The 13,738-nt window shown below is 43.0% G+C and overlaps 1 protein-coding gene and 1 non-coding gene across 2 annotated transcripts; both read left to right on the forward strand.

The window, feature by feature from the left end:
- Positions 1-5,766: 5,766 nt before the first annotated feature.
- ddx54 (DEAD (Asp-Glu-Ala-Asp) box polypeptide 54) lies at positions 5,767-11,893 on the forward strand. The gene is made up of 20 exons (XM_047570537.1): positions 5,767-6,017; positions 6,888-7,014; positions 7,113-7,183; positions 7,265-7,453; positions 7,602-7,651; positions 7,740-7,781; positions 7,867-7,962; positions 8,056-8,177; positions 8,259-8,320; positions 8,564-8,695; positions 8,786-8,996; positions 9,076-9,207; positions 9,376-9,597; positions 9,693-9,766; positions 9,849-10,064; positions 10,449-10,597; positions 10,682-10,795; positions 10,904-11,014; positions 11,118-11,254; positions 11,343-11,893. The coding sequence occupies exons 1-20, from the start codon at positions 5,910-5,912 to the stop codon at positions 11,597-11,599; spliced, it is 2,622 nt and encodes an 873-aa protein (XP_047426493.1). The 5' UTR covers positions 5,767-5,909; the 3' UTR covers positions 11,600-11,893.
- On the forward strand, positions 6,155-6,226 carry trnac-gca. Its single transcript has one exon. It is a non-coding gene; the product is annotated as a tRNA-Cys (tRNA).
- Positions 11,894-13,738: the final 1,845 nt, after the last annotated feature.

A 13,738-nucleotide genomic window follows, 5' to 3' on the forward strand; every position in this document is an offset into this window, starting at 1 on the left:
AAAGGACTCTAAAACACACACACACACACACGCTCACACTTTCCCCAGCAGGGCAGGTTATCTGTGCTTGTTGTATCACTACACTGGCGCACTGGGGAGAAAATTCTATCTAATCGAGAATTAAAGACTAAATCCTTTCTTAGAGACTGTAATGCCAGAGGATAAGGCAGGCTTTGTGGTAAGCCCTCATTCCCTCCCCACCCAAAGCAACATATGGTCCGGCCTGATAGATGGTTCCCAGTGATTGCTATCATTCATATTCGGGAAATATTAACGGGAGCAGGGGGGAGATTTTTCCACATATGTTTTAATCACGGCCCGAGAGCTATCATTACATGCATGCTCATTTAGAAAAGAAAACAATGGCTAATCATGTCCTGCAGTTCATGTTGGTGGTATGCTTTTGCACGCACACACACACACACACAGGTGCCTCTTGTTATTTGTAAGCGTGTGCAGCTGCGTCTGAGTCGTCTGCTTTTATTCGTGAGTCATTGTTTGTGCGTGTGTGCAAGAGGAAAAGAGCGAGAGGAAAGGAAATGCCAGCAGTGTGTACTATCTGTGCGGAGCATATGTTAGGTAGAGAGAGCCATGTGAACAGTTGTTGTGTGCACGAGGGAAGGGGAAAGGGATGGGGAAGATGCTGTTTTTAGATGCCGTTTAATGAATATTCCTATGCGGGGACTGTAACCTTAAAGTGAGTGAACACAACTCCGCACTGCAACCATTTCCATTTGCCACGGACGGAGGTGATTAATCTGTAATGTGAAGTTATTCCTTGCGCGTCAACTCGGCCAAACTGAGTGGCGTGAAGCATGAAAGAACAGCCCTTGTTAAAGTCCCACCGCTGGCGTGCTCATGCAATTTTCGCCTCGACCTTTTTTCCTCTCTCCCCCCCGTCTTACAGCCCTTATTCATTTATATTCCACTGAGCTGCTTGAGCCTCTGAGTGATAAAGCCATGAAAGAGAGAAGGGTGGAGGACGGGCAGAGGAGGTCCAGCAGTACAAGAGTGATGAAAGTGAGTCTTCCCCCCGCGCTGCCCCTGTCTTATCTTATGACACACAATAGCTGCTTTAAATACCCTTTAAAGTCCCCCCGCGGTGGCTAGTTTAGAATGGCTCTGACGAGAATAGGGAAGAATGCGCTGTTTAAATTCTTGATGAAAATTGGAATTAAGACACGAGAGGAGGAGCGGGGCCCGAGGTCGACCAAAATGAAACAACAGTGATGTGAGGGGGCGGAGGGGGGGATACATGAAAAGTTAATTCTGCTCTGTGGGCTTCAATTCTGTCACTGCACATAACCCTCCACAAAAACTGCACAAGAGATGAAACTGAAAATGGTCATTAAGTCCTGAACACGGCCCGAAGGGGGTGGGTGGGGGATTCTCTGCAGTGATAATTAGCAGTAATCCTGTGGTGTTTGACCACATCACTCCAGCAAACGCGGAGGCACGTTCTGGTGGCACATCCAAACAAAGCTCCACGACCAGTTTGGCTGCTTGTGGAAATCCTCGGGGGTCCCCCTCGCCTCCCTCCGGGGACAGTTTTTGTGCATTTGTCACATGTCCCGTGATTATCGCCTTAATGCTGCCGCTTGCTCCAAGATTAACTGCAAGAGCCTTGAAGGGAAACTGTCCTTTTAGCACCCGGAATGTAATTGAAAGTTTGACCGAATGTATGTGCCTCTGCAGTTTCACACTGAAGGCAGAGCAAAGCCGGATCCTCCTTATACAGCAAAGGAGGCGTCTCAGCGTCTAAGGCTTAGGTTCACTTGTAGAAGCGTAAGCACTTCTGAATTTTTGCTTTATTACCCTTTTAACAGGAACTCCCACCATTTTTACGTGAATGACAAATAGTGAGATTTTGGCACGCGCCGCATCGGGTCCCAAAATACATTGTTTCCACTTGAGCTGATGCATTTAAGCTGCATGAGCTAAAATGCACCTTGCTGTGAAATAATAACTCATGTGCATTTAATGTAACGTTTCCTCTTTGTCCTCTCGCTTGTGATTGATCATCAGGTTTAATTCAACAGATTTTCCTTGCACCTCATGTAGGTTTCTTTTATTTGTTTAGTGTTGTCAGCGCGGTTGTAAGAGTTTTACTTGTGCGGCCTAAAAACTGATGTTTTCACTGACCACATGCAGCATGTGCGTTCCTTTCATTGTGATGATCCTTGGATCACAAGCAATATGAAAGGTGATGCATTCCCATTTAGTGACCTAACACGCTACAATATGTAGCAGAATGTGCGAGTGGAGGGTCCAGAGAACCTACCGAGTTACCATAATTATAAGTCTTCTCAAGCATGTAAGCGTTGCTCCTCTCCAGCATCTTATCCGCCCGTGGCATCGAGTGCAACACGGTCCAATCAGTGGCCAGATATTTTGTGCTTGGCTGCTCCATCCCTGTGCCCAGGAGCCTGAGGGTAAAGCCCGGGGCCTCCTCACCATCTGCTGCCATCACTAGGTGTGGCACTATTACATTAACAGTGTAAGGCCAGCCCAGTGAGCCCCAGCCCGGGCCCTGACCCTCTCTCTGACTGGCCTGAGACCTGTCTTCGTGGCTGGGTTGCTCAAAGCGTGCCGCATGATGCGTGCCGGTTGTTTGTCTCGAGGCACATTGTGCTGAGGACATGCTTTTTAACTAGTGTACAGCTAAGGCGCCTGTCGAAATACTTGAGGATATGTTCCTCGTAATCTTAACCCTTTAAGGCATGTGGTATTTGAATTACTGTAACTCACAGTTGGTTGCTCTATTGGCAAAATTCAAAGTGTGGTTGAACACTGGGAAGCTCTGCTTTTGTCAACAAATTCCTCCAAGCAACTCTCTCTTCCTGGGTCTCCCCGGTCTTGCGTCGCTCCCCAACATGCAGCCGATGGCAGCAGTGCGTCATAATTACCGTAATGGCAGTTTTTTTCCCCAGAAAGCCCAACTTCCCAGTGCACTTTGAATTTTCCATTGGTCCATTTCCATTGGTCCATTGGTGAGTTACGGTAATTCAAACCTTTTTTTATGCACATGTACATTATCAGGTCTTACCACGGGTTAAAATTGCTACATGCATCGATTAGATTATATCAGATTATGGGATAACAAAAAAAAAAGTTTCACAGTAATACAAATATCAGTTTTAGTTCAAAATTCCCAGTAACGTTTGCCTTTCACAGTTTGGTAATAATCACTTCCCGAGATGCGACTCCAACGCTGATGTTTCCTCCCCATGCAGCCGGTTAAAACTTTTTGAAAAGCCGTTATCAGATTTGGGCGATTAATTTGCCCCTCGGATGTGCAGTGCCTGGCGTGGAAAAATCAAACCAGCATTTGAAGGCTTGCTGGAGGGACTTGCCTGCCTAATATGCTGCTACTACTAATTGGATGTTTGGCCTATTTTTAAAAAGGTCCGCTGAACCCATGGCCAGTTTTTATCTTGTCTTTTTTTTTTTTTTTTTTTGGAAGAGCAGCAGATAAATAATTGAATTGACACAGATAGGATGGAAGAATGTTTAACTGCTACCCCCATTTAAAAGCTTAGCTCTGCAAACCATCAGCTCAGTAATCTCTTAATTTAAACATTCCCCTCAATCTCAGAGGATTAGAGGCGGCATCTGCTACACAAACACACACACACACACACACACGGATCTTTATTAAAATCCAACCTGAGACTTTTGACATCTGTTAGTGTCTTTTATTCAGTGCCCATTTAGTCGTTGACTGTGCGGTGAACCGGTGTATTTGTGTAATAGCTGCGTAATAATGGTCGCATATTCCACTGTTAATCCCCTGCACTCAGACTGCATCTTAACTACGTCACATAAATCAAATGTTTGTAATTTAAAGATCTTACCGTTACACTTAGTGAAATCGATAACCGGGCTCTGGGGGGGATCTGTGAGAGGTGGAGTGTCATTTAGCCTGGCTCGCAACAGGAAAAATCAAAACACGGTACTCTATTTTCTTTGAGCTCCAGACACACATCGACGAAACCATTAAAAGCCCCGCCTCATGAATAATAAGCAATATCAGAAAACATCATGATGAAGCAGTGATTCAGAAGAGCTTGACATAGAGGGGAAGTTAAGACACTGCCAGAGGCTTTGGAGTGCACTGATGCCAATATATCTGGGTGCCAATCCACGACAGTCTTCCTCAGTGCTGCCAGCTTCATATCCTAAATCCTTTATCGCTCTATCATTTAAATCTTTACACGTATAGATGAGTTGCTGCTACACCTTTTCTTTTTTCTTTTTACATTCATGTTTGAAACCCTGCAGCTCTCTCAGTTTCCTGAACAGATTTGGTTCCAGGCCACCGACGCTCGGCTGTGCGAGAGAATATGAATGGCATTAGCTCCAGGCTGTTGCCATGGTGTTGACTTATTTACTGTACATCAGCCCACTGACTTCAAACAGCGCGACACACGTTTTGGCTGCCATATTAGTGTCAGTGTTATCATCCAAAGGACACATTTCCACTGGGTGATTTAAAAAATGTAAACTGGGGCTGGTTATGAACAACTGAAATTCAAAAGCAAATGCAAAGTGTGCCATAGGCTAAGACACATTGACCAATATGGGAAATGTACCATTTTTATACACAGTTATTATTACATATTCTTGATATCTTGGACAGCTGTTTTGTTAGCCCTTGTATTTTAATAAAAAACAAATGACATTTTTTTTAACCAATAATCAATGTGCAAAGGAAGCAGATTCAAGGATTATTGTAGGATTATTGGCACCTTTTGACAAATTTACCTATCCTAAACTGCTTTAGGATAAACCAGAATGAGAACAGAAGCGAGAAACCCCTTACTGATTCATCCGGTTGTGTAAGAATCATTTTAATTCAAGGCTGTCAAAGAGTGTATTTCGCATAAGCCACAAGAATGGGAGAGCTCTGTTTTGTAGAAGAGTAAAGAATGATAAAATATGGCTTTGTAGAAAACTCTAGCAATGAACAGAACTTATTTGCATTAAAAAATTACAGTCTTCTGTGTAATTTCTGCAGATTAGTACATGTGCAATATAAATGACATTAAAGGACAGAACCCTAAGGTTAACACAGTACTCAATGCTGAAGTGTAAAGATTCTGTCTCAGAGTTTATGTTTGGTGCAGTTTCTTTTGGAGGCATCTCATAGCATATTTTAAAATTTCCAGTAGCGTGGCAGCTAGGTTTGATAGGTAGGCTTTGCCAAAATATATAGTCACTTCCAACTGTTATGCAACAAAAAGGAATACACTGATAAAGTGAGTTATATAAATATGTTGTAAGACATTTTAATGTATGCTCTTTTTACTTTGAAATACGTGCCCCATCCATGAGTTTCGGAGGGCAAAATATATCAGAAACTGTCCAGAAAATATGTATTTTGACTTTTTTTATTATTGTAAATTCACTCTGCTCTTATTGGTAATACAAAAACTGATGTGTTGTTTTTAGGAGATATTAAAATAATTACTTACATATAAAAGAAAATAACATTATGTATAGACTGCCTATAAAGAGCCTGATGATTTGAGTTAGTGTTGATCTGCTTCTCAAATTTCACCAAAATCCAGACCTTTGATATAGACAGAAAAAAATGTATGTAAATTAGATGTTATTACACTAGAAAATAAAACGAGGCTGTAGCACAGTGTATCGAGTCAAGATAAAATAAAAAGTGTGACCTCCGTAACAGTAGGTGGCAGTATTGACCTTCGAGCTACATAACAACAGTAATACAAGACAGAAGAAAACAAAAAAGGAAAAAAAGTCTCACACGTGTTTCCAACATGGCTGCTCACCGCGTTGTTGTGTGTTGAGATGTCATGAGCTGGGCTGAAAACTAGATATATTTAATAATCTGTAAAGTCAAGTTATCGGGCGACAGCCTAAAGGGACTCGGAAGCGGCAGGATGGCCCAGAGGAAGAAGAAACTGACGAAGAAGAAGAGACACACCGCCAACGTAGAGCAGGACTCTGATTCTGACACTGGACACTTTGAAATTAAGGACGATGATTCTGTAAGAAACACCGCTTTTAAACAACTAACTCAGTATGCGACCACTGACTTCTATGTTAATAAGTTATTACATAAGTATATTGTATGCTGGTATAGCTGCTACTTTCAGAAACGTACACGGTGTTGTGGTTGGTCACAGGGGGTATAGCTCAGTGGTAGAGCATTTGACTGCAGATCAAGAGGTCTCCGGTTCAAATCCGGATGCCCCCTGAAAGTGATCCTTATTTACTTCACTCATAGAACACAGGCCATCACTTTAATGGGCTTGACACTACGTCTGCATTTATGTTCAGCGTTTGTTGACACAAAGAATTTTTATTTTAGTCTCAACAGAGTTGAGCATCACCAACAACATGTTTTACAGGTGTCACACTCTTGTTCATATCTCAGTGAGTTTTAATCTGATACCTGAACTGTTTACTGAAACTATATAGTTGATATATTGTTGATTGACATATAAATAGTTGTTGACAATTCCGATGAAAAGTCTGAGAGGTGTTTATTCGTTTTGGAGGGTTTAGTTGGTGGTGCTGTTGAATTGTGTTGCTGACTGTCCACTCTGTTTATATCGGTTATATACTGAACGTCTAAATAACAGAAACTCTTCATTGTATAATCTAGACACCAGAAATTTCAGCCTTCAAACTCTTAAAGTGATTATGCTTTAATGACGTAAACTTTAACTTTCAAGGGGAAAAGGCCATGCTACTGTTTCGCAATTAGTCCTCACCATATGATAATTTTTCTCAGAAAACCAGTGTCGTTTTTCAACTTATGCAGAGACAACTCTATCTAAATTTTGAAGATGTCACATGGCACTCATTTCTGGTTGTTTAAAAAATAAGGTTGTGTTTTCTCATTCGTCTCACAGCCTGGGAGGAAACTGCCGCGATTCCCTGCGGCATCGGACGCATTGTCAGATGTGGAGCCCGACACCAGGGAGCTGGTCAGAGCCCAAAACAAGAAGAAGAAGAAGTCTGGAGGGTTTCAGTCCATGGGTAAGTGTGAGAAAGTAGCATGCCCACTGCTTGTCATTCTCATCCATTTTGGACTGCTGACAAGCCAAGCTGTTTGACCACTTCATGTTTTGTCTTAGGTCTCAGTTACCCCGTGTATAAAGGAGTCATGAAGAAGGGCTACAAAGTCCCTACACCCATCCAGAGAAAGGTATGTCTGCGTCCCTTCAGGATCTTCAAACTGTGATCATGTCTTTGGCATTAATTCTCAATCCTTTCTTCGTCACTTCAGACAATCCCTGTGATTTTGGACGGAAAGGATGTCGTAGCCATGGCGAGGACCGGCAGCGGTAAGACGGCCGCTTTCCTGGTGCCCATGTTTGAGAAGCTGAAGGCTCCTCAAGCGCAAACAGGAGCCAGGGCCCTCATCCTGACCCCCACTAGAGAGTTGGCCCTGCAGACCATGAAATTCACAAAAGAGGTCAGTCAGCTTGTACACTGATATGTTCTTTTAAATTGGCTGATGCTGGATTAATTAAATCTGTAGTTGCAGTGTGCTTAATCTGTTATGTGTTAAGAGTAAATAAAAATATCGCTCGATGTTTTCTTTATTTTCTTTATTGTTGTAGTTGGGAAAATTCACTGGCCTCAAGACGGCTTTAATCCTCGGTGGAGACAGGTTTGTGACTCCACAGTATGCCTTTAGAGTTTTCACAGTTTTCTGTTTTACCACTGGGGTTAATATAAATGTCTCTGTTGTTTTTCAGGATGGAAGATCAGTTTGCTGCTCTGCATGAAAACCCTGACATGTAAGCGTTTAACTGCAGCGCTACTTTATAAATGTCCCCATCAATGCATTGCACAAAAACCTCTATCTCCATCCTCCTCCTGCAGAATTATCGGTACGCCCGGTCGTCTCATGCACGTTGCCAAGGAGATGAACCTGAAGTTGAACAACGTGGAGTACGTGGTGTTTGACGAGGCTGACAGGTGAGAAATTTCACACTGTTTCAGATTTGACAAATCCGAATTCACTTGTGCACGTGTGTGAGCTCGTACCGCGCCCGTTCTCCCTCCGCTCAGGTTGTTCGAAATGGGTTTCGCCGAGCAGCTGGAGGAGATCATCCGGAGGCTTCCAGACACCAGACAGACTCTGCTGTTCTCTGCCACTCTGCCCAAACTGCTGGTGGAGTTTGCCAGAGCTGGTGAGATCGACAGTCTTTTAATGGTTTTAGAAAGGTTTATGAGGTTTGTAAACGGCTTCGCTAAATAATCTTCGTTTCCAGGTCTGACAGAACCTGTGCTGTTACGTTTGGATGTGGATTCGAAACTCAGTGACCAGATTAAGGTAAAGAGACGGCGTTTCCCATATCAGTCAAACAGGCATAACATTATGACCACTGATAGGAGAAGTAAATAACATTGACCATATTATGACAACTTGCATTGACCTGGACTCCAAATTCACTAAATCCCAAACTGATCAAGTATCTGTGGGATGTACTGGAACAAGCATCATGTTATGCTTCATGTGTGCACACTATTTGGACAACCTTTTCAAAATATTTCATTTTCTCCCGTTGTCCTACAGCTCGCATTCTTTTACCTGCGTATGGACGACAAGCCTGCGCTCCTGCTCCACCTCCTGAGGAACGTAGCGAAGCCTCAGGAACAGACGGTGGTTTTTGCTGCCACCAAACACCACGTAGAGTACCTGAAGGAGGTAAGACAACATCAGGATAACTCGGTTTTGTTTTTTGTTTGTGTGTATTTATCCTTAGAGCTGTCATTAATCTTTTGTTTCGATCTCCAGCTGCTGACTTCAGAAGGCATCGAGTGCGCCTACATCTACAGCGCCCTTGACCAAACCGCCAGGAAGATCAACATAGGGAAGTTTGTGCATCGGAAAGCCATGGTGCTCATCGTGACTGACGTCGCCGCCCGTGGTATAGACATCCCCCTGCTGGACAATGTCATCAACTACAACTTCCCTTCCAAGTCCAAACTGTTCTTGCACAGAGTCGGTGGGTAATCTATTTTTTTTCTCAAATCTTTAAAGTGACCAGATAAATTAAAGTGACCTTCTGCTTTTTTCACCACCAGGCCGTGTGGGACGTGCGGGTCGGAGCGGCACAACCTACAGCTTGATTTGTCCAGACGAGATGCCGTTTGTCTATGACCTCCACCTCTTCGTCGGGAGGCCGGTACAGTTTGCCACAGCTGAGCACATGCCAGGTAAGCAGAATGCTCTGCCAAGTCTTGGACTAATGAACTCTTGGATCGATGTCCTGCACATCTAAAACTCCTGATATATTTTACGTATTGCTCTATTTATTCTTGTGCTGCGTAAACTGCATCCTTGTCTAAGCCTCCCCTTTCCTTCTCCTCCTCCTCCTCCTCCAGATTCAGACGGCGTGTTTGGCCGAGTCCCTCAGAGCATCTTGGACGATGAGAGTTCTCACCTGATCACGACTCACGAAAACTCGATGGAGCTGCAAAATCTGCACCGTGTCTCAGAGAACGCCTACAAGCAGTACCTCAAGTCCCGGCCAAACCCCTCACCAGAGTCCATCAGACGGGTCAAAAACACAGATTTGTCCACGATGGGTGTCCATCCACTGCTCGGTCAGTTCAGAAGATGTTAAATTATGACAGGACGTAAGAAAGTTAAGCGCGATGATGGAAGGTAACTGATTTTTTTTTTTTTAATCTTGTTTCAGGGGCAGGTTTAGAGAAAATGGAATTGGAGCGTCTTCAAATAGTTGACGCCATCAAGGGCTACAAATCCAAAGCGGTGAGTTAGAGGAAATGATCTCTTAGCGATGTGATGTTTCGTGATAAAACACGTCTTAATATCTCCTTTCGTCTCGACGTAGACCATCTTCGAAATCAACTCCAGCAACAAGACGTCAGCCAGCGAGGTGATGCGGGCCAAACGCACCAAGGACACGCGGTTAGTGGACAAATTCAGCAAGAAGAAAGAAGTCCTGGATGCAGAAAGCAAGCTGCATCAGCCGGCCCACCCCACCACCAGTGCAGCATATGACCACACACGAGGCACAGATGAGGAGGAGGAAGAGGAGGATCTCAAGGTAATAAACAAAACAAATCTGTATGTGGTGCATGGAGGAAATAGCATTGTGATATACCAAAATTGGTGAGGTATTGATTTTCTCCTGCATTTCATCCGCCAGGAAGCAAATACGTATTTTGCAAAATGTCAAACTTCTTCGAGTTAGTGAATTAAAGTGCAATTTTAAATCATAAATATGCAAACTACAAAAGACTGTTTGCAACTCCGAGGAGAACACGTCTTTCTATAATTTAAGTTTATGTTATGCTTAGTTCTAAATGTATGTCCAAAGAGTTTAGATACACACAATAAAAAAAAAGGAAGCATTATGCCATAATTGTTGAAAATGTTTATTTCATGCACAATTCACTTTCTTACATGTAATTGTTCATGTGTCCACCAGGGGGTGTTCTCGGAGGTAGTCGGTGGTAAAAGAAGAGGCCCTCAGGAAGAGGGTGGAGAGCGTCCCAAAAATAAGAAAAGCAGGCAAATGGGCAAAGATGACAACTATTACATCCCATACAGGCCAAAAGACTTCAACTCTGAGAGAGGGTGAGGTTTGAAACAGCGCAATTCAACAAATATAACAAATATAATTTGTTTTAACTGCCATTGTCTTGTTTTCGGCGTCATTAGGTTAAGTCTCGGCGGAGAGGGCACCGCTTTCGAGCAGCAGGCCTCCACGGCCGTACTCGACCTCATGGGAGACGAGGGCGACCGGTTGAACCAGCACAAAACAATAATGAAATGGTGAAAATTTAAATTCAGTCGTTCGCTGTGTCGTTTTATTTCTCTACGCATGTTTCAGATTTTACACATTTCCCACCATAATTTTGTGTTTTTGTTGATTGTTTGCAGGGACCGTAAGAGGAAGCGCTTTGTGAGAGAGTCGGGAAGGGAAGACCACAAGAAGAAGATCAAAATAGAGAGTGGCCAGGTCATCAATAACAACAAGAACAGGAAGAGCTTGTATCCTTCCAGGGAAATATGTCTTTGTGATCTGTTCTTTCTCAGTCTCTACAACAGTTTGCGTTGAGTTGTTGAGGTGTTATTTCACTTAACGGCATGACAGTTATGAGGAGTGGAAGAAAAAATACAAATTTGACGATGGAGGATCTGGCTCAGATGGAGAAACAGGAGGGAGAGGAGGAGGAGGAAGAGGAGGTAGAGGAGGAAGAGGAGGTAGAGGAGGAAGAGGAGGAGGAAGAGGTAGGACAACATCTTTACTTTGCCACTCATTTAATCACTTGAGAAACCCTTGCTGCACCTCCAACCCCATCATTCTGTGTTATCCCAGGTCGCGGCCGTGGCAGAGGGCATCAGAATCCTAACTTCCAGAGTCCAGAGCGGACGCCCGGCGGACGCAGAGTACGCTCGGAGCTGAAAACGAACCAGGAGATCCTGAAGCAGCGCAAGAAGAACCAGAAGCAGCAGTTCCTTCAGAGCGGAGGCTTGAAGAAGCACCGCAAGGGCAAGCAGGCGGTCGGAGAAATGAGAAAGTCAGGATTTGGACGGGGTGGACAGAAGAAGGGCAAGATGAGGAAGAGACTGTGAGGAGGATCAAGGCTGTGATGAAGTGGAGATGGAGAGCTCCACGAGGAACTGGATGATGAGGAGCAGTAATGTTTGGGAACACCTTCAGATTTTCGTGGTGCGTTCTGGACTGTAAGGGTGCACTTCGATTTTCACCAATGATTACTTACAGAACTCTTCATGTGTCACAAGAATTTATCCAGAGATCTGGATTTTCTCCACCTAAGCATATTGGCAGTGTAATCTGCTTAAGTGTATTTGAGTATTGAAAGTATTCAGTTTTTGACTGATAGTAAAATACAGATGTAAATGACATAATATTGTGTTCTGTCTTCATTTGTAGTTTGTGACATTGATACAGCAAATAATAGTGTATTTAAAAGTCTATGGCTAAGATCCAAAAAATACTTGCATGGATGGTAAGGAAAAGTCCAAGTGTCTTTGTTTTTCAATATACAATGATCTGAGAAACGGGAAAGACATCTATGCAAATAAAGTTACTAGGCAAAATGCACAAAGTTGTCGACCGTTTTCCTAATAATATGGGTGAAACTTTCAGATGTACAGTAAAGTCTGAGATATCCTTAGTTTTAATAAATAGTATGGATCAAGCTTCCAAAATGAATGTTGAATGTGTGTTCATCGTAATATAATATTGAAAACACGAAAGAAGAACATATGGACAGACTTCATGTCCAGGAGTTCAAAATCCTGGATCAGGTGGGTGGGGTCCTGCAACTGCTGAGGAAGGCTGCAGCTGTTTTACCACAAACATGGTGCATTCATAATTCTCAAATTTTGAATGTAAAACCAAAAAGACTTTGAAGCCTTTCATCCCAAACCACGGTGTCCCGTTGGTTATATCTTATATTCAGTTTGGTTTCCTGTTTTATTGTTGTGATGGGCCTCTTGTGTATAAAGACTTACACTAGGAAAAACTAATCGGAGGCAACCTCTCATGAGTTTACTGAATGTAACAACCGCAAGATGACTAATATTGTGGTAGTGGATGGTGATGGAGTTCCACCATTTTACTATACCTTTTCATTGTTTTTCTTGTGCTATAATGTGCAAAGACTTTTGCCAGAAGAGGTCTATGCTACACTAAATGTATGAGGAGGGACCATTCAGTGTAAAGCATTTCCAAATATAAACGTTATATAGCATGCAGGTACCCACCCACAGGTGTGCCCAGATCACGTGCCTGTGTCATATGGTACACCCGGTAAAATTAGAAAATGTATGCGTTAGGTGCTCATAAAAAATTGGTTATTACTATCGTTATTTTATTATTTCTAGTACGTTTGAAAACGATTTAAAAAAAAAAAAAAAACAAACAAAAAAAAAAAAACACCAAAAAAAAAAAAAAAAGACAGGTGTGCATAAAGACTTCCCGTCACGTGATAGCAAAGCTCAAAGTGTGGTTGAACCGAGCGCGGGGCGGCTTGAGAGTTAACCAGACCCAGGACGTGATTTAATTAAAATGCAAAGGTGGCAAGTGTCTCTGGACACGTTTGCATCGAGAAAGTGGAACAAACTTGCAAAGGAATTGTGTGGCGAAAACACGAACGCTGTCGGGAATGTACCCCCACCTGTCGTACCTGCTCCTCCGACTCAAACAGGACTTCTCCAGACACGACCCCGGCCCCGGTACACCGCTTCGTTCCGGTTCATGATGCAACAGGTAAGAGAGGCCTCTCATCTGCGGTTGTGTTGTCATTCACATTTCTGTAGATGCATGTTCACTGTTGCAGGTATGCAGGCATGCAGGCAGTAAACCATTGCAGTCTTTAAACCGACATTTGCATTGCTTGCAGTTAAACGTTTGTTAGGAAACTCCTTGAAGTTCGCCTGTGGCATTTTATTTCTATCAGATGTTTCTAAAGCATCAGACGGAATTAATGTTTCGCTATTGACACAATGTTTCCAAACCTTAGGTTAAAAACCCCTGAACTATTAAATTTTAAAGCTACAGTGTGCGACGTTGGTCGCCCCCTAGAGGCAGCGAGAATAATTACTGAAACTGTCTTTGCACTTATATGCGGTATGTCTATAGTACCTCAGTCATTTATCTCTTTTTAGTGCACTTGAAAGAGGAAAAAAAAAATGGAACAAAGGGAGTTTGCGATTTTCTTTTGTCTTTAAGATATTTATTTTTCA

Source organism: Mugil cephalus, chromosome 19 (genome assembly GCF_022458985.1).
Source record: "Mugil cephalus isolate CIBA_MC_2020 chromosome 19, CIBA_Mcephalus_1.1, whole genome shotgun sequence".
In the NCBI taxonomy this organism is placed as follows: domain Eukaryota; kingdom Metazoa; phylum Chordata; class Actinopteri; order Mugiliformes; family Mugilidae; genus Mugil; species Mugil cephalus.